This window comes from Tamandua tetradactyla, chromosome 6 (genome assembly GCF_023851605.1).
Source record: "Tamandua tetradactyla isolate mTamTet1 chromosome 6, mTamTet1.pri, whole genome shotgun sequence".
Classification (NCBI taxonomy): domain Eukaryota; kingdom Metazoa; phylum Chordata; class Mammalia; order Pilosa; family Myrmecophagidae; genus Tamandua; species Tamandua tetradactyla.
Window position 1 is genome coordinate 109,021,007 of NC_135332.1, and position 20,394 is coordinate 109,041,400.

Genomic DNA, 20,394 nt, shown 5'->3' on the forward strand with positions numbered 1-20,394 from the left:
TAAGCCCTCTCATATAGTGTTGGTGGAATTCAGATGGAATAACCCTTCTTAAGGGAAATTCGACAATATCTAACTAAACTACACATAAATTTAATCTTTCACCCAATGTTCCCACTTCTTGGAATTTAACCTGAAGATATACCTGTAAGAGTACGAAAATACATAAGCATAGGGTTACCCATAGCAGCATTGCTTATAATTGCAAAATGATGAAGACAACATAAATGGCCATATACAGGAGAATAGTTGAATAACCCATAAATGGTGCACTGTACAGTTGTAAAAAAAAGATTGCTGTAAGGTGATATGGAGTGACTTCCTAGGAACATTGTTAAGAGAAAAAGCAACACACAAAAGGACATCTTCAGTACGCTTCCGTTCATGAAAGAAAGAAGGAAAGTAAGAAAATGTATGTATTTGTTCATTTGTGTGAAAGAAATAAGGAAGGATAAACTAGAAACTAAAGAGATTAGTTACCTATAAGTAGTAGATTGGAAAGGAAGAGGAACTAAGGGGGAATAGCAATGTGGTGGCAAATATGAGGAAGGGGTGACATTTCTCTGAATATATCTTTATATATTTATACATATTTGAAGTTCTGACTCTTAGAACCATAGTATCATTTTATATAATCTTCCCATATATGAAAAGTAAACAACTAAAACCAACCACCAAAATGGGATACAAAACTATCAAATGACCCTAACTAAAGTACAAATGAACTACATAACCAGACTTAAGGGGGTGAAGAAGAAAATAACTAACTAGAGTGACTTTGGAAACCAGTTTTTCTGACAGGATACTGTAAGGCTACAGACAAAAAGAACTATACACAAATACTGTAATCCAGTTGTAAATTTGTTTTCACAGAGGTAATATGTTAGTAATTCTGGAACTACTTTATGTGCATACTAAAATTACTGTAGATAAAAAGCTGGGTTTCTCACTGTTAGAGAAAGGTTACAAATAAGGAAAGAAGGCAGGCTAAAATGAATTATGTTGTGCTGGACTGCAATCTGAGGAAGAGTGTAAACTTGTAGTATTTAATATATATACAGATAGATTAAAAAACACAGGCGTGGGGTTAGTATATATTTTCTAGCTCTACTTCCTGAGAAGGCCTAGCAGCAATGATTCCTGAGGATAATGAGCACACCTAGATCTTGGTTTCTAAACACCACTGTCCAATCAAAGGAGTCAAGGCTCCAGGGAAAAGCGGTTGATTTGAGGGTTAGGACAAGGGAAAACATAAGATGAACCTGGAACAACTTCTAGTGCCATTGAGTACGGAAGTGTGCAACAAAAACATGGGGGGGCTTGTCAAAAACAGCACCAGAGTCAGCCTGAAGGAGCTCCTAATAGCCACAGTTAGAACAATTATAGCAATAAAATAAACAATGATAGTATTGAGTTAGAACCCGTGAGTCCACCTTGATATAAATAATTTTTTAAATGAAGGAGATGAAATAGCTCTTCTTTATAGGAGAATTCCGATTAATAAGTACAGAAAGAGGGAAACTAAGAAAAAAATCACCATTAGGCAAATACTGTAATAATGATTCTTTCATGCAAGAGCCACTAATGATAAAAATTTGAGGAGAAATAGGATTTGCATAATCTCAAAGCACCGCCCCCAAGACATTTAATTATCTACAAAGGAAAAGATAATTACTTCATGGTAGAGAAACCCGTCAGAAATTACCTTATCCAAATGATTGATGCCAACATCTGCAGTAATATGATATAGTAGCATCATGAACTCTAGACATGATACACTGCAAAAGGACACATCCTTTCTGTGTACTCTTGCCAAAATGTTAATCTTAGTACAATCGTGAAAAAAATATCAGACAAACCCAAATTGAGTCTTTCAATAAAATAACATCAATACTTTTCAAAAGTGTCAAGAAAGACCAAGGAATTTTATAGACTACAGGGACCTATGGAGAAATAAGAAACAAATGCAATGTGGAATTCTGGATAGAATCCTGAAACAGAAAAAAAAGACAATGGAAAAAAATAACAGAATTCAAATAAGGTCCTTAGTTACTAGTTAGTAATATTGTACTATACCAATATTGATGTCTTGTTTTTGATAACTATACTGTGGTTATATAAGTAAGGGAAGCTGAATGGGAATTCTCTACCATTTTCACAACTTTTCTGAAACTCTAAAATTAGTTCAAAATAAAATGTTAAAATCTAAAGGAACTGAGTTACGCTATGTATGAAAGAAAAATAATCATTGTTTTCATCAAACTCCTTTCATCTACTGCCCTACCCCAAAATCCATTCAGTAATGACACCATAATTCACTATACTGACAGGAGAACTTCTGAACCAGGAATCTCATAATCCATTTCTAACTGCCAAATCTGCCCACAAAATGTAGCCTTCATCTATACAAAACTATTATAAGCAGCTGGCATCAGACTTCTCAAAACAACATAAAAATCTAGGCAACAATGTAGTAGCATCTCCAAAAATCTCAAGAAAGCAAAATGTGAACAAAGATCCAGCCCAGTTGTCCTTCAAATACAGAACAAAATTTTTAAACAATAAAGAACTCACGAACACTGCACTTCTGAGTCTTCCTTGAACAATGTATTAGAGGAAGAATTACAACCAAGAAATGACTGGGGAAACTTCAGCAAAAGGGCTGATGAGCATTTTATATATTTAATTGTAAATCTAAGACTAAAACAAAGGTGGAAGAATATATAAATGCTCTGATAAAATATTTAGTATAATGCTACTAAAAAAAGAAAAACAGAAAGGTACATGGGTGGTTCAATGGTAGAATGCTTGTCTTCCATGTGAGAGACCAGATGCAATTCCCAGACCATGCACCCACCCCCCCACACGAAAAGAATACAAGAGGAAAGTAGAATAAGCTCAATAACTGTTGAACAGGTAATAAGTGCGAGTCAACAGATACCATTAAAAATGAAAAAGAAAGTGAAAGGTTAAGAAAACAGGCAACTTAAAATATTTAAAATAGTCTAAGTAGAAAGGTAAACAATATAAGAATAAGACAAATCCTCCTAAATACCAGAAAACACTGAAAAAAATCAAATACATAAAGGGAGAAACACAGCAACTATAACATAATATACATGGTAACTATAACAAATAAATGAGTTAAGATAAAATATGTCACATCAATAAACATAAATGGACTTAACTCACCAATTAAAAGAAAAAGATTTCAATCTAGCTCATGAAGTAAGACAAAGCTAAAACAAAGTGATTCAGAAGTAAAGATAGAGGCAAAGTTGGACAAGGCAAATGCAAATAACAAGAGCTGGGGATATCAGGCAGAGTAGAATTCAAACCCTTAATCCAGACATTAAAAAAACACTTTTTTAATACTAAAAAACGTACTTCACAATCAATAATGAAATTATTCACAATGAAGTTATGAACATATAAGTACCAGGTAACAATAATGCCTATATATAGAGAGAGAGGAAATGATAAAGAAAATGTGAGAAAATGTTAAAATTTGGGGAGTCCAGCTATAGGACATATAAGGATCTTTGTACTTCAACTTTTCTGTAGGTCTGATTATTTCTATATAAAGATATAGATATATTTACATGGAAGACATGTGAAGTCAATACATTAACTTCTTAAAAAATATCTATCTCTAAATAAATGGTATTATGGATTTTCTTTATATATTTTCTAATTTTTCAAAATAAATCACATACTACATACACACAATATGATTTTAAAATGACACTTCACAAAATGAAGAAACAGAAAAAAAGAATAATGAAATGAAGCCCCCACTTTCCTTTCCTTTCTAAACCAAAGATTTAGAAAGAAGAAAAGACTACCACCATTTATTATGGAACTGCCTTCAAAATCCAAAATTTTAGGATGTTCTAGAAGAAAGGATGTATTTTAAAAGTGAGTTATATTTTATGAAGGTGGCTTTTATTTATAATATTCTTTATGTTAAATATTCACAAGTGCTTTTATAAAATATTTTATATTATAAATACCAAATATTTGGTATACCAAATAGCAAATTTCTTCAACTGGACTTAGGAGTTCTCCTAATTTGACATTTTGAAATTCTCTTCACCAAAGGGATTAGGGCTAAAAATAAACATAAAAAAGGTTCAATTCTTTAACAATGAGTTTTTATTTACAGGAGAGATTAAAATTAGAACATACTGCCAGATTCATTCTTAGTGACAAAGAGCTTGAAATACTCTCCACAATTACAGAACTGAAAATGACTTTGAAATCAATCCAGTTGTCAATCTATAAACACCAATTTGAGCTCAACACAAGTAAAGTGTGCTGTTGAATTACAGGTTAAAATCTCGGCAAAATTCTGTACCAGAGCATAACATGGTAAAGGGCAAAATTTTAGTCCCCAGAATGTTCCCTGTTATAAACTATTCTTCCCTGCTTCTCAAGTGAATAATCTCCTATCTCCCTAACAATCTCCGTTTTTTGTTTCTCCATTGAATACTGCCAGACTGCAAGGTTTCTCTTCAGTTAACATCCTTTCACAGATTTTCTTGGCTCTCTGGAACCTTCTGGTGTACAGGAATATCCTTCTACTACTTCCTCAATTGCATAATTTCACAGTAGTGTAAATAAATATTCCCCTAATCAACACTTCTATACTGAGAGATGCTGATCTGAAAATTTGCTTCTAATCTCATTCTGGCTGGCTAGCTATCATGGGGCAGACATATCAAAGAGAACAACCAGGGTATAAAATATAGCTGTCTTGTGATATGTCTTACCAGGTGACCTACATAAGAATGGGATGCCAATTAATACAAAAGTCAGTTAAATTACAATACTGATAAAACAATCATCTGTATCTGTAACACAGATGTCAAAATGCAAACTGTCTTGAAAACAGATTATTTACGATGTTCAGACTACTCAACTAGCACCCTGGAGGCGAGAAGGCAATGGGTGGAATGATAAATTCAAGACCCTGAAAGAGAAAGACTTCCAGACAAGAATTCTATACCCCGTCAAACTGTCCTTCAAAACTGAGGGAGAGATTAAAGTTTTCACAGCCAAAGAAGTGCTGAAAGAATTTGTCAACAAGAGACCAGCACTATAAGGTATACTAAAAGGAGTTCTGCTGGCTGAAAATAAAAAAGACAGGAGAGGGAGGTCTGGAGGAGGGTACAGAATTCAAGAGTACCACTAAGGGTAATTTAAAGACTACAAAGAGAAAGGGAAAAAAATATACAGATCTGACAAATGAAATTTAACAGATAAGATGGTAGAATCAAGAAATACTTTTTCAGTAATAACTTTGAATGTTAATGGACTAAACTTACCAATTAAAAGATACAGATTGGCAGAATGGATTAAGAAACATTATCCAGCTATATGCTGCTTACAAGAGACTCATTTTAGACACAAGGATACAAACAGATTGAAAACAAAAGAATGGAAAAAGATTTTCTATGCAAGCTGTAACCAAGAGAAAGCAGGAGTAGCTACACTAATATTGGACAAAATAGACTTTAAATGTAAAGACATCATAAGAGACAAAGAGGGACACTATATACTAATTAAAGGGTTAATTCACCAAGAAGACAGAACAATCATAAATGCTTATGCTCCAAATCGAGGGGCTACAAAGTACATGAGACAGACATTGGCAAAACTGAAGCAAGCGATGTGTTTCAACAATAATAAATAGTAGAAGACTTCAATACACCACTCTCCTCTATATATAGAACAACCAGACAGAAGATCAACAAGGAAATGGAGACATTAAATAACTAGATAAATGAATCAGACCTAACAAACATGTATAGATCACTGCACCCCAAAGCACAAATATATACATATTTCTCTAGTGCTCATGGAACATTCTCCAGGACAGATCATATGCTGGGGCACAAAACAGGCCTTTAAAATTTTTAAAACACTGAAATTATTCAAAGTACCTTCTCTGATCACAATGGGATGAAGCTGGATCTCAATAACCACCAAAGAACAAGAACAGTCACAAATATATGGAGATTAAATAACACACTCTTAAACAACCAGTGGATCAAAGAAGAAATCGCAGCAGATTTGTGTCTCAAGCAATTGACTTAAAACCTAATTATGGTTGACGTTCTCACAAAGTTGGTTCATCTCTGCAAAAAACATGAGCTTTTGTGGAGTTTAAATGAGCACCATCCTAGTGTGGACTTTTTGTTGGTTTGTTTTGGCGACAAAGATGTCATAACGTGTGTTAGGTCTGAAAGCACTTTGATTTTAAATAAAATTGGTGAGTTTGGGATTATTTGTTGTAAATATAGACTGTTTTCCTAAAGATTATTGCCAATATAATAAAAATAATTCTCCCTTCAAATATTTCATAATTAGATATCTAAAGTTGATAGCCCATAAAGCAGGACCATGTGAAGGCAGTGGACATTAGAAGATATAAATAAAGACTAAGAGGTTTTGTTGTTTTTGGAGTCTGAGAAGGAGCCAGAAAGGATTTCCCTTTTTAGCCTGAGAAAGCCAGGTGCTTTGTGGAATGCTATTTAAATTCGAATCCTGCACCTACATATTTAGTAAATTTGACATTTTTGTCATTTAATTTTTAGATGCTTCAAGAGCAGTTTTCAGCAAATTTTAACGTGCCGCTTATACTGCAAATCTTTAAGAAGCTTTAAAAAATACATACCTGGTGCCCTTTGCTAATCATAAACTTCACTCATTTACCTATATCATGAGTGACTGTGTATGGTGAGATTTGCAAGCCTGATTAAACTGACTATACCACACAAATTTCGCTGGAAACAGTCTCCTGCCTTACTGGGAGTTCTATAGCATTTTTAAAAAAATTTTTTACTAATTAAAAAAAAATTACAAGAAAGAAACACAAACATTCCCAACACATACACTCAGCAATTCACAATATCATCACATAGTTGCATATTCATCACCATGATCATTTCCCAGAACATTTGCTTCAATTCAGAAAAAGAAATAAAAAGACAAGAGAAAAATAAAACAAAAACAGAAAAAAAATTTTTACATACCATACCCCTTACCCCTCCCTTTCATTGATCACTAGCATTTCAAACTAAACTTATTTTAACATTTGTTCCCCCTATTATTTTTATTCCATATGTTCTACTCATCTGTTGACAAAGTAAATAAAAGGAGCATCAGACACAAGGTTTTCACAATCACACAGTCACATTGTGAAAGCTATATCATTATACAATCATCATCAAGAAACATGGCTACTGGAACACAGCTCTACATTTTCAGGCAGTTCTCTATAGCATTTTGACTACACCAGTATTCTTAGGACTTGTATTACTAAGCATTTTCCTTCCAGGGTATGTATTACTTCAATACATGCCTCTCAAATAGGAGGATCCAAGAAGTAAATTTGCATTTTCTGGACGTTATATACTGTGTCATCACTTATTACTGTGGATCTTTGAAAATAAAATTGTTTTGTTCACATTCAACAATTTCACTGTTCAAATCACCAATAATGTGAAAACTTTGCTTCATATAGTGCTGATGGTTAGACAAAGACAAATGCTTGTTGCAGTGGTTTCTTAATCTAGTGAAATATTGGAGTAATGAAGTTGAAAGCTCTGTGTGAGCAGAGCTTTTTTGTTCTTCTACACAGGCACTGAATCAACAACTGTGGACACACAAAAAAGAAGAAATCGTTAGAGAAAGCAGTTAGCTATCTGGAGATGAATGAAAATGAGAAAACAACTTATCAGAAATTATGGGATGTGGAAAAGGCTGGGCTGAGGCAAATTTATTGCCCTAAATGCCTATATTAAAAAATAAGAAAGACCAAACCTGAGGACTTAACAGCACACCTGGAGGAACTTGAGAAAGAACAGCAATCTAACCTCAAAGCAAACAGAAGAGAAATAACAAAGATTAAAGCAGAGATAAATGAATGGGAGAACAAATGAACAACAGAAAGAATCAATACATCCTAGAGTATATTAAGCAGCTTATGTAGGTAGCAGAGAAGATTAGAGTACCTATAGGCATGCCTAAGAGTTATTTCTGGAGGACTTCTTTTGTTGCTCAGAAGGGCCTCAGTCTCTCTAAGCCCAACTCTGCAAGTGAAATCACTGCTCTCCCCTCTAAGTGGGACATCACATCCAGGGATGAAAGCCTCCCTGGTGACATGGGAAATGACTCCCATGGATGAATCCAGACCTGGCATGGTGGGATCAACAATTACATCCTGACTAAAAGGGGGAAAAGAAGTATAATTAATAAAGTATTAGTGGTAGAGAGTTCAAACAGAGTCAAAAGACTACTCTGGAGGTGGTTCTTAAACACAAGCTTCAGGTAGACCTGCCAACCCCCAACCAGGACCATTCCAGCCACTCCTAAAGAGCACCTAGGGCAATAAAAGATTCCACAAGGATTTCATGCACTAGAGTAACTTTCCACAAACCTACAACCTCCAGATGGGTCCCTGGTCCAGACAAGTCTCAAAACCTAGCCCAGCCTCTCCAGAACATCAGATAGTTCCATCTCCCTACCCCACATTAGTGACAGACCCTTCCAATATGAAACATTTAGAATCACCATAGACCAAACACCCCTAAAGAGAGGTATGGAAAGATCAAGGGTGATGGTGGAGTTATACAGAGAAGATAGGATCTAACAAATGAATATAAATGCTGAATCATTAAATTAGTATGTCTTTTAGTCTCCAGTATTTCAGAGAAGCTAGAAGTAAAAACCTAAAATTGTGAAATTGTAACCCATGTCAAATTCTGAAATATGTTCTACAACTAACTGTTGTACCATGCTTTAAAATTTATAGCATTTTTGTATATATGTTATTTTTCACAAAAAAAGAAGGAAAAAAAGTCAATTGTGATGATAAAAAAAAAAACAAACCAAAAAAGCCCTCTAACCTCCTATATTCTGGAGCACCTAGAAGGAAAATATGAGAGGATTGTATGGTAGCCCATGACAAACTCTGGGATCTGTCTTGTAAGTACTTGTTGAAGAGTACTTTGAAAACTACTGCCTTTTTATTTCTTTGCTTCATATATATGCTATACTACACAATAAGAAAAAGTTTTAAAAAAAATGAGGCAGACTTAGAGCAGCTAGAAATAAAAACCTAAAATTGTGGGATTGTAACCCATAACAAACTCTGAAATCTGTTCTACCACTAATTATTGTAATGTGCTTTGAAATTTATTGCTTTTTCGTATATACATTACTTTTCACAAAAAAGAAAAGTCGATTGTGATGATAAAAACATATTTATTCCTTCTAGCCTCCAAGGTTCTGGAGCAGCTAGAAGGAAAAATCTGAGATGATGGTATGGTAGCCCACAACAAACTCTGGGATCTGTTCTGTAACTATTTGTTGGAGAGTACTTTGAAAATTATTGCTTTTTTCTTGCTTTGTATATATGTTATATTACACAATAAAAAAGATTAAAATTAAAAAAAATTATTACATCATGACCACTTCGGGGAATAGGATATAGGACCAAATTATATTAGAGTATGTAACAGATATATGCTTTATTCCTGGAGAAGCCATCACGACTGCCATATTATTTAGGAGATATACTGTATGTGAATTAAAAAGCAAGCCACCTGCAGTAGCCATAGGGGTAGACTAGATCTCCCGTCTAGAAAGTACTACAGCTTCAGAAAGTACAGTATAGTAATACAACTTCCAGCTGTAAAGGCTTGGGAATATACCATGGCTTTCAATTAGAGGGCATATTCTTCCCAGGCAGCCCCAAGACAACAACTACACATGGGGGTACTGGCTCCTGGCAATGTCTGCCCAATATGGACTCTTCTAGTGGTCAGTCTTTGCTCCAGAATTTCCCAGTGGGGGAGCTGAGGCTGTCAGATCTGCACTGCAGTCTGAGATCCTGCTTGCTCAATTGTGCTTCCTCTCCACTTTCCTTTCATAGTTGTCAGATCTGTTTCACATTCTAAAAACTCTCCCTGCCCAATCCTGCTTATCTTTACAGTCCTTAACCCACAATAAACCTCTTCCACTTCTAATTCCATCTCAAGTGCTGCTTCCCAGAGGACCTGAACAGACACACTACTTCTCTAACAAAGGTACGAGTGGTATCACCATTATTTTATAACTGTATCTCACATACACACATACAAAGAACAACCTGAGCCAAATGAGCTAAGAGATTTGTTCATAGGTTAAATCTATGGTACCTCTAAAACTTTCTCTAACTTTTTAACATTCAAATTTGAAGTACATTCTAATATATCAATATAATTTTTTAGTCTAGTTTCAGGCATAATTTTATTTTTGTTATTTTGAACTTCAATAACCATACATGTTAAAGGGATACATAATTTTAAGCTCACCAAATGAAAAAAACAGCCCTAGAGAAGTATCTATATTATGCCTAAACCTTTCAATGTTTTCAAAAGAACTACATACCAGTTAAATGATTGAAAAGAGTAAAATATATGCCATTAAGACATACTAGAAAAAATAAATAATACAACCTTATATTTTAGGCAATATTTAAAGGATTGACAAAGTATTTCTATACATATCATCCATTTGGATCCTCAGTCACTCTTTGAGATAGGGAGAATAAGTGTTACTCCAAATAAGGAAACTAAAGGTCAAAGAGGTTACCTGTCTTAAGCTTAACTCAGAACTAGAATCCAAATTTTTATTCCAAGTGGAATGCCCCAAACCACAAGCAGTGATTTAACACAACTGTTAGCAGCCAACATTATATTATCCATCCTTAACTGAGCAACTGAATTAAAAATGAACAAACAATAAAAAACTTTCAGTCTTCACCTTTGCATATCACTATGAAATACCAAAGTACTGTATGGCACTACAGAACTATCCTAGCAAGTAGGGTATGAGAACAAATATTCTCAAAAATTAAGATTTTATAAAATTAAAAAAAAATATTCACCCAGAAGTCAAAAACACTAAGAATAAAACATACTGCCATGGAAGCCAGTTTAGATGATTTTCTACTGGTTATCATTTAACTTATAATGTTCAGGAATTATAAAAGGACTCTTGTGATAACCTGAGTCAACAAAACTGCAAGATAAATTTAAAAATTCAATAAATTAAAGTTACTTATTATAGTTTTAAAGGCAGTTTATGTCTCATATCACATCAAGAAACAAAGTAAACTACTAAGAGAACTAAGTAAGCATAGATTATTTTGCTTCCAAACATACTAGAAATATCAAAACACTTAATTTTCAACTTCAAGTCTTCTACAAGGAAATCAGCAAGGCCCATGAAGGGAGTAAAACCAGAGGCAACATAGCTGGAAGACTTTAGATAAGTAACTTAGCCTTTCTCTATTTTTCTTACCCATAAAATAAAGTGTGTATCTATCAAACATGCATCAAGGAGTTGTAAACATCAAAATGAGACAATGGATATAAAGATCTTTATAAAATGAAAGTTATAATTAAAAGTCATCCATTTGTTAAAAATCAAATGAAATGGCTCTTAGAGTTCTAAGGCTTTAAGTCTTAGTTTCATGATGCTCATGAAAATCTCATTAAAAGCCCTTTTCATTTCCATGATCTTGATCAATGTTCTCTTGAGTAAAACAGGAATGAAGTAATAAAACAACATTATGCTATTGCTATAATCCTGTTCATTTTCAAATTTAACTTGTCATCTATGTTGTTTTGCTAGCAAAGCAATTCACATGTACTTGACAAACTTCATATAATGTATAAGTTTCTTTTTTTAAAATAACTTTGATTTAAAAATATCTACATTTTGAACAAAATCTGAACAGTTTTATAAGGACTATATTTAGTATCCATGTTTAACGATAAGCACATTTATCATCAGAACATTTTTGGATATCTAATCTATAAGAGCATGCCTTTATAGTACGAATGAAAATCTCAGTAAAATTATTCATTGCGATAGTATACATTTAGTAAGAAAATCAATTTTCTACTGCATTAGGAGACACCATATACTATACTTACTTCTGTATAACATTTTGCAAACTTAACATCATACCCAGTTCTCCTTTCATTTTTTCTCTGTTAGCACGGCATTCTGCCAAATATCGAAGAGCCTATAACAGAAACAGTAATGGGTTAATTCACATATGCAACTAATCTTCCATTCTTGAGTCACCATTATTTGGAATTTATCTACGGAAAAAACCAAACAAACATTCTCTTTATTTTTAAAAAACAAAAGAAAAATAGTTTTTTGTTTTTAGATTCAATGTTTTTTGAAGTATTCAGAAACTCTGCCTTAAATGTGAATCATCAGAACAGTCCCCTAGAAGAGAAATAATCCTTTGAGTTGTAATAGCTAGATCCGATCTCTGAAGTGAAGGTCCCTTATTTATCTGCCGAGGTCAAAAGTATACTGTCCTCAATGTCTTTTTGACCAAAAGGGGGAAAAGAAATGAAACAAAGTCTCAGAAGCTAAGAAATTTCAGAGTTGAGAGGTCGGTCATTTGAGAGGTTACTCTTTTGCAAGCTTCAGCCACAGTATGTCGCAAATTGCCACAGTATGCCAAGCCCCAAACAACTGTATTCCTGAAAAACCTAAAGAATACCCTGGCTGTAAGACTCTATAAAAGTTTTACTTATTAAGTTTATTTTTTCAAAAACTGAAAATCTCCACATAGTTCCTCTGCCAGATAAGCCCTGAAACCTAAAAGTACAAGTTTCTCCAAGAACATCAAGCAGTCAGTTTCATTCTGCTACCCCCATAACGCAGACAACCATTTTTAGCATGAAGAAGTTAGAATGGTCAGACCCTAAAGACTGAGAGAATGATGAAATGAAAAGGAGGAATTGTAACAGAGAAGTCAGGATTTAACAAAGGATCATAACTACTGAATCATTATATAGATATTTCTTTTTAGTTTCTAGTGTATTAGAACAGCCAGAAGGAAATATCTGAAATTATGGAACTGTAACCCAGCAGCCTTGATCTTTGATAATGGCTGTCTAACTACATAGCTTTTATCTTGTGACCGTGTGATTGTACCCAATACCTCCTTTATACAGTGTATGGTTAGATGAGTAAGAAAATAAAGGCACACATGGAAAAAAAAAGTAGGTTATCCTGAATTTATTTTTACCAATTCACCTTGATAACATAAAATATAAGGAATTACATCCCTTGTACTACTTAATTTCAAGGAATAGATCCAGTAGCCATCCATCATTTCCCTAGACACTTCTACACATTAATTAAAACAAATTGCTAAAGGGACAAAACATAACCATCTGTATGGTATGAACTGATTCTAGTTTTATTACATCTACTTTTAAAATATCTTCTTAAAAAAAATCTCATTAAAAAACAAAGGATGTATTAGCTCACAAATTTCCATTTTGTAGGCTAAACTAACTTTTGCAGGGTGCTTTTCTCTTAAGATTTAATATTTATATTTGGAGTATTTAATATACATGTTTTTCTTCATAAGCTGCTGCTTTAGAAATTACATTTAGCTGTTCCCCCTCCTACCTCATCACTGCTGTATTTACAAATCGTCTAATTACTCCTCATCATTCACTGGAGATTTTGGTGCCTGACTCTAACAACTCTGAAGACAATACTGCCTAAAACTGTCTTCTCAGTTCATTGACCTTCACATTTCCACCGTCTTCTATACTCCATTTCAGAAGTGCCTTATCATTATCTAAAATGGTGGCATCTATATAAATCACAAATTCAAAGACCTCTCTCTGACACAACCTTCCATCCTTTCTACTTATTCTTATTTCTCCTACCATGACTTCCACCTAGATCCAGGAAGAGTTAAGTGCTATGAGAACTGCCCTCTCTCCCTAAAAAATCAGCAAACAGAAAAACATATTAAATGACTGTTTTCAGATACTGGACGAGAGGTACTGTAGAACTGCAATCCCTGAGAGAAGGGAAACAAGAGGTAAGCCTAGAAGGGTAAGCCTTACAATTAAACGTCACATGTTACTGCCTTAGAAGCAGTTTCCAGGATATAACAGAGAGAAGGGGTACCAAATACAGTACAGCAACCTTGGTGAATTAGAAAGACAGATATCAGAGTTGGGGAGGCTGGGCAGTATTCCCAGAGCAGAATAACATACAGGAGGAAGCTGCATAGTGAGAAAGATCTGAAGATCTACAGAGGGTGCCCCTGAATCTCTGGCTGAATACCAGTCTCTAAAATGCCTGGCTAACATGCCACAGGACTAGGGAATAAAAATAACAGAAGGCAGAGAAAATGTTTTCTGGAATTCCCATAGGGCTGGGAATAGCTTGTGATTCTCCCAGACAGAAATGGAAAAGTCTCACAAATACATGGGGCATTAGGAAGAATCCTCACACAGCTATCACTTTAGCAGCAGAGATAAATGGCTATCCTGGACCCACCCTAGCAAAGCAAGTCTCGAGAAGATCATACTGATCCCAAGCAATCCCAGAACAAGGCTCAAGAATATTTATGGGAATAACAAAAATCCAGCATCCAAAAACATAAAATTTATCCAGCATCCAATTAAAAATTACCAGGTATGCAAAAAAACAAGAAAATATGACCACAACCAGGAAAGTGGGAAAAAAATCAAAAGAAATAAAGCCAGATATGACAGAGATGATGGAGTTAGGAAAAAAGGGCTCTAAAACCGCTATTATAGGGTGCACAGGCAGTTCAGCTGTAGAATACCTGCCTGCCATGCAGGAGACTGGATTTGATTTCCAGCCTATACACCTCAAAAACAAAACCAAAAAACCCCAGCTATTACAAATATGCTCCATATGGCTCAAGCATGTGTATGAAAACACAAACATGATGAGGAAAGAAATGGAAGATATTAAAAAGACCCAAAAGGAACCTCAGAGAGAACAAAAATACATTATCTGAAATGGAAAAACACCACCAGATAGGATTAGTAACAGATAAAGAAAAAAGGAGCAGCGCAACAATGACCTGTGAGACAACAGTAAGAGTCTAATACACACGTAATCACAATCTCAAGAGAGGAATAAGATAGGAGATGGAAAAATAACTTTTGAACAAATAATGGATGCCAATTTCCCAAATATGAGGAAAATTATAAACCCACAGATCCAAAAAGCTCAACAAATTCCAAGCCAAAACAACAACAACACAAAGAAAGCCATCTTACTAAGCACATTAAAAAAGTTTGCTTGAAACCAATGATAGAGAAAATCTTAAAAGTAGCCAGAGAAAAAAATTCAGTATAGAGGAACAAAGATAAGAGAGTAATCTTCTTATTAGAAATTATGCAAGCCAGAAGACAATGGAACAGTATCTTTTAAAAGAAAAAAAGCCTGTTAACCTAGAATTCTAAACCCAGAGAAAGTATCTTTCAAAGCTAAAGGTGAATTATTTCTCAGACAAAAAAATATTGAGAATTGATCACCAACAAAACTGTATAACAAGAAATGTTAAGGGGAATTCTGCAAGCAGAAAAAAAAATGACACCAGTAGAAACTGGAAGAACATTAGAAATGATTAACATGGGAAAAAATATGACTTCAAATTTTTTTTTAATTTTAATCTCTTTGAAATATAACTGGCAGACTAAAGTGAAAAAATAAGTACTGTGGGATTTTTAACATGTAAAAAATGAATGGGAGGGATGCAAGATGGCAGCCACTACAGGCTCAGGCGTAAAAGCCCCCCTCACAATTTCCGACTGTTGGAAGAACTCGAAGAAGGCCAGAAAGGAGTAGGAGATGGCACAGACAGCTGGAGTCTAGAAGATGACAAAGACATGACACTTACGAGATGGACAGGGATAATAATGGGGCCTCCAAGAACAATTTATGAAAGCTGAATATACAGCCTTAAAATAGAATGTAGACCTAAATACCCAGAAGCACCCTGCTTTGTAAGATTTGTAACAAAAATTAATATGGAGTTAGTAGTTCTAATGGAGCGGTGGACCCAAGAGCCATCATATAGCATCAAAGTTGTCCTGCAAGAGCTTTGGCGCCTAATGATGTCTAAAGAAAATATGAAACTTCCTCAGCCACCTGAAGGACAGTGTTACAGCAATTAATCAAAAAGAAAAACCACAGGCCCTCCCCCCACCCCCATTCGATTTACGCAGTCTTCATTTTCCATTGTAAATTTTCTAGATATGTCTTGTAGACCTCAAAATACTGGAAAGGAAGCTCCCATTCAAAGGCATTTTATCTTAAGATACTGTAAATGATATAAATTTTTTTGTCCATTGAAATATATAAGTTGTGCTATAAAAAAATGAATGGGAGGAGAAAAAGGGAACATATTCTCATATGATGTTTACACTATATCTGAAGTGTACGATTTATCTGAAGGTTGACTATGGTAACATAAAGATGCATATTGTAAAACCTAAAGCAACCCCCACCCCCACCCCCCCAAAAAATTAAAGAAGTAAAGCTAATAAGCCAATAGTGGGGACAGAATGGAATTACTGAAACATCACAACTGTTCTTCAACCTTTTCCAGAACTTTCATTTCTTTCTCAGTAGCTCAGTTACTCTGTGGCTTTACTTTCCTTACTATTTAGGCTAGCAATTCATTATTTCAACCTCTCTCTTGCCAAAATTCTAAACTCCCCCACGTAGCAGTCTTTCTGTCTAATTTAGCCAGCCAAGTATCAGTCCTGAACAAATGTAATTATTCGGCTTCTCAGGGCCTGAAGCAGGGAGAAAAAGGAATTTCATAATAAAATCAGTATATACCATATCAATTTGGTTTTATTAGAGTCATCAGTTCTGCAATGCTGGTGAACAATCTCACTTTTCTCCTCAGTTAGTAATCATTCCTAGTTTCTAAAACCATGAGAGCCTTCTCAAACCTCTCCCACTCTAGCAGCCCCTTGACTTTTGAATTTAAACATGTTTAAGTTCATTCTACTTTAAAAAAAGGAAAGACCTGTTTCAACCCTGAGTCCCTATGAAGCAACTGACATGCTCCCTCTTCTCATTCTTACTGCAATTCTTACTGAAACAGGACACAAACTAGAGGCCACACAGTTTTCCATGTTACTACTCTCTACTCTTCTATCAATGTCTGTTTTCTCTGTTAAACTAAATTTCTATGAGGAAAAAAGGAAATTTTTATTATATGGTTTGATTTTTTTTAAAAGGAAAAGCACAGAATTTTCTATATAAACGTATGAAATAATTATGGAATATTTATCATCAGTCCTTCAATACTGGACAATGACTTTAAGTTTTCTACTAAATACTTAAAAAATCTTTTGTTATGAAAATAGTATAAAATATGAGAAAATAAGTGGTGAATCCCCATTATCTCCCAGCTTCAGCAGTTATAAGCCACTGGACAATCTTGTTTTACCTATTTCCCCTGCCCATTACCACACTGAAGTATCTTTTGGCAAACCTCAGAGAACATATCACTTCATCTGTAAATACTTGAATACATCCCTAAAAAGTTAGACATTTTTCCTTATTTAACTTAATGGCAATAATACTACTCCCATATCCTGAAAAAGCAATAATGACTCCTTAATATTACCTACAACCTGGTACATATTCATTTCCAGTTAGCAAAAAAGTTTATGGTTGATATATTCAAATCACCACATCAGGCCCACATATGGATGACGTTCCTTGGGTTTCTTTTAATCTCTAACACTTACTACTATTCCCCTCCTTCACCCTATCTGCCTTTCTTTTAAATGCCATTTACTGTTGAAGAAAACAGGTTATTTGCCCTGGTGAAATGATCACACTGATTGCCTTGTGTTACTCTTCAACAAATTTCTTTAACCTCCTTGTTTCTTACAACATGGTAGTTCCTTCAGCATTATTAGGTGTAATTCTTTTAAAGAATTTCTCAATTATTTGATTTCTCTAACACATTTTACACAGAAAAATGCTTCAATCTTTCTTTCAAATTACCATTTTCAGGAAATACGAATGAGCACCCTACCAACCTGCAGAATAGGCACTATTTTATTTTCAAGTATTTTATTTTTAAGTATCAGCGTAATGGACTTGCTAAATTTCATGTGTTTCAATTCACTGCATCCATTTTTGATGCTCAAATTGTCCCATCTTTGGTTAGTAGGAACGCCATTATCAGATAGAACTTTTTACAAAACTTAATTAGTCATTGATAGCTTCCCTGCTTTGCACTAGAAGCTGTTCCAGGTTCAAAATTTATATTTCCTGCCACAGACCTGGAATTCACTATTTTTCCAAATAACCCTGATTACACTGAATGGAAGACGGAATTCAGAGATTGAAATCACGGTACTAAGGCTGTTCTCCACCGTGAGGGCTTTTGGTTCTAGGCCTTTTTCAGTGCATAGAGCTAGGAAGCATGTGTGTCTTTAAAAAAGGAAGATAAATCATGAGTTTCTACTGATATTGCCAAACTTTTTTTTATTCTATTTTACATAAAATGCATACTTTCAAAGTAACAACAATAGTGACACAATAAGTAAGTACTCACAATAAGCTGAGTACAGTTAAAGATTTCCCGTGTCCTTCTTTCTTTTGGATATACCTTGCTAGGACTGTTTTAAAGTCAACTGAAATAAAGCTTCTGTGCAATTATGCTATCAAATTCTATGTTGGATTTGTTTTCAACATGTAGGATTGCTTTATCTTTTTAATTGAATTTTCTAACCAATTAATTGTTATTCCATTCAAAATCAGCAAATTTTGTATAATGAGGGTAAATACAAGAAAGACAGATTATTTTAGACATTTAAAAAGTATGACATACTACACAGACAAAAAACTCAAACTTGGAGTTGGGGCCAAGATGGTGGCTTAGCAAGGTGTAGGGTTTAGTTCATCCTCCAGAGCAGATAGTACAGAGTGAGGAACAGTACAGAACAACTGCTGCGACCACATCAGTGACCTGACACACAGCGCACCACAGTCTGGTTCAGCTGGATCAGCTGCAAGCCCATCCAGAACAGAGATCCCCAAGCCGTGGTGGTCAGCACCCCTCGCCCACAGGCTGCTTCACAGAGGGGAAAGGAAAGAGAGTTCACCAGCAGCAGGGGATGAGCACAACCAAACTCTAACTGTGTAATGAATCAACAAATTCTGACTACTAAAAATAGTCCCCCGGGTCAGTTGAACCTCAAGTAAAAGCGGAGGTAGCTGGTTTTTGCCCCAGCACAGAGGGGACAGGGCTCACAGAAAAAGTGAAAAAAAAAGAGAGGTATTTTTAGATTTGAAAAGGACTGGGCCTTGAAGGAAAGGAGGGGGCACACAGAACCTGGAGATACACAGAGCAACGTACCAACTTAAACTCTTGATTGGCAAAACCGAGGAACAGGGGTCCTGCTCTGAAAAGGATTTTTCTCTTTCGTTTTGGTGGCTGTGTTTCTATGGCTTGACTGTTATTTGGATACAACTGCAAGGCTTCCTGGGCGCCACTGCCTAAGGCCAATAGGCAGAATTAAGCTTCTTTAAGTGTGGTTTGGAGCCTGTGCCTTCCCCAGGAGAGAGGTGGGGCCTAGCTCAGGTGGAATCCCGCCCTCAAGGAGTTCAGACCCCAGGGTCTGGAAAAGTGAAGCAATTAAAATCAGACTACAACCTCTCCTCTGTCTCCACCATGCCCCCAACAAAGAGAGTTTGCTGAAGTTAAAGGTACCGCATCACCTTATGCTGGTGGGACCTGCAGGCAAACAAGCGCCACTGCTGGGCAGGACAGGAAAAACGCAGAACCCAGAGGCTTCACAGGAAAGCGTTTCGGTCTGCTGGCTCTCACCCTCAGAGACAACTGATGCAGGTAACTCTTTCCTCTTAACAGGAAGCCAGTTTGGCCTGGAAAATTCTGGCTGGGGTCTATAATAAATGAGCAGACGCTCCTAAGGGGAGGGGTGGGGGAAGGCACCAAACAGGCAGAGAAAGAAACAAGAAAACAAGAACTGAAAAATTCTGATCTGTTAAACAAAACCAAGCTAGAGGTCCAGAATAAGCTGAACTGAATGTCAAAGGACAGATAGACAACAAAGCCATCCAGCAAGACAATTCTAGGTTAAAAAAAGAGAAAACAATCTCCAGAATAAATTAATTAAGGTAATTAAATGCCTAAACGCCAGCAAAAATAAACAAATCATACTAGGAAAATTGAAGATATGGCCCAGTCAAAGGAACAAACCAACAATTCAAATGAGACACAGGAGTTGAAACAATTAATTCAGAATGTTCCAACAGACATGGAAAATCTCATCAAAAATCAAATCAGTGAATTGCGGGAGGATATAAAGAAGGCAAGGAATAAACAAAAAGAAGAAACCGAAAGTTTGAAAAAACAAATCACAGAACTTATGGGAATGAAAGGTACAGTAGAAGAGATGAAAATACAATGGAAACCTACAATGTCAGATGTCAAGAGGCAGAAGATAGGATTAGTAAACTGGAGAACAGGACATCTGA

The 20,394-nt window shown here is 35.3% G+C and overlaps 1 protein-coding gene and 1 pseudogene across 3 annotated transcripts in view; one reads left to right on the plus strand and one right to left on the minus strand.

Annotated features, from left to right (window-relative positions):
• Positions 1-20,394, minus strand: part of ARMC1 (armadillo repeat containing 1) — a 92,201-nt gene that overhangs the window by 50,750 nt on the left and 21,057 nt on the right. For all 3 annotated transcript variants that reach the window (XM_077166884.1, XM_077166881.1, XM_077166882.1), the window contains one exon: positions 11,988-12,079. In XM_077166884.1, coding sequence (XP_077022999.1) covers positions 11,988-12,079 — 92 coding nt within the window. The remainder of the gene's footprint in view (positions 1-11,987; positions 12,080-20,394) is intronic.
• Positions 15,622-16,066, plus strand: LOC143686271 (ubiquitin-conjugating enzyme E2 variant 1 pseudogene; annotated as a pseudogene).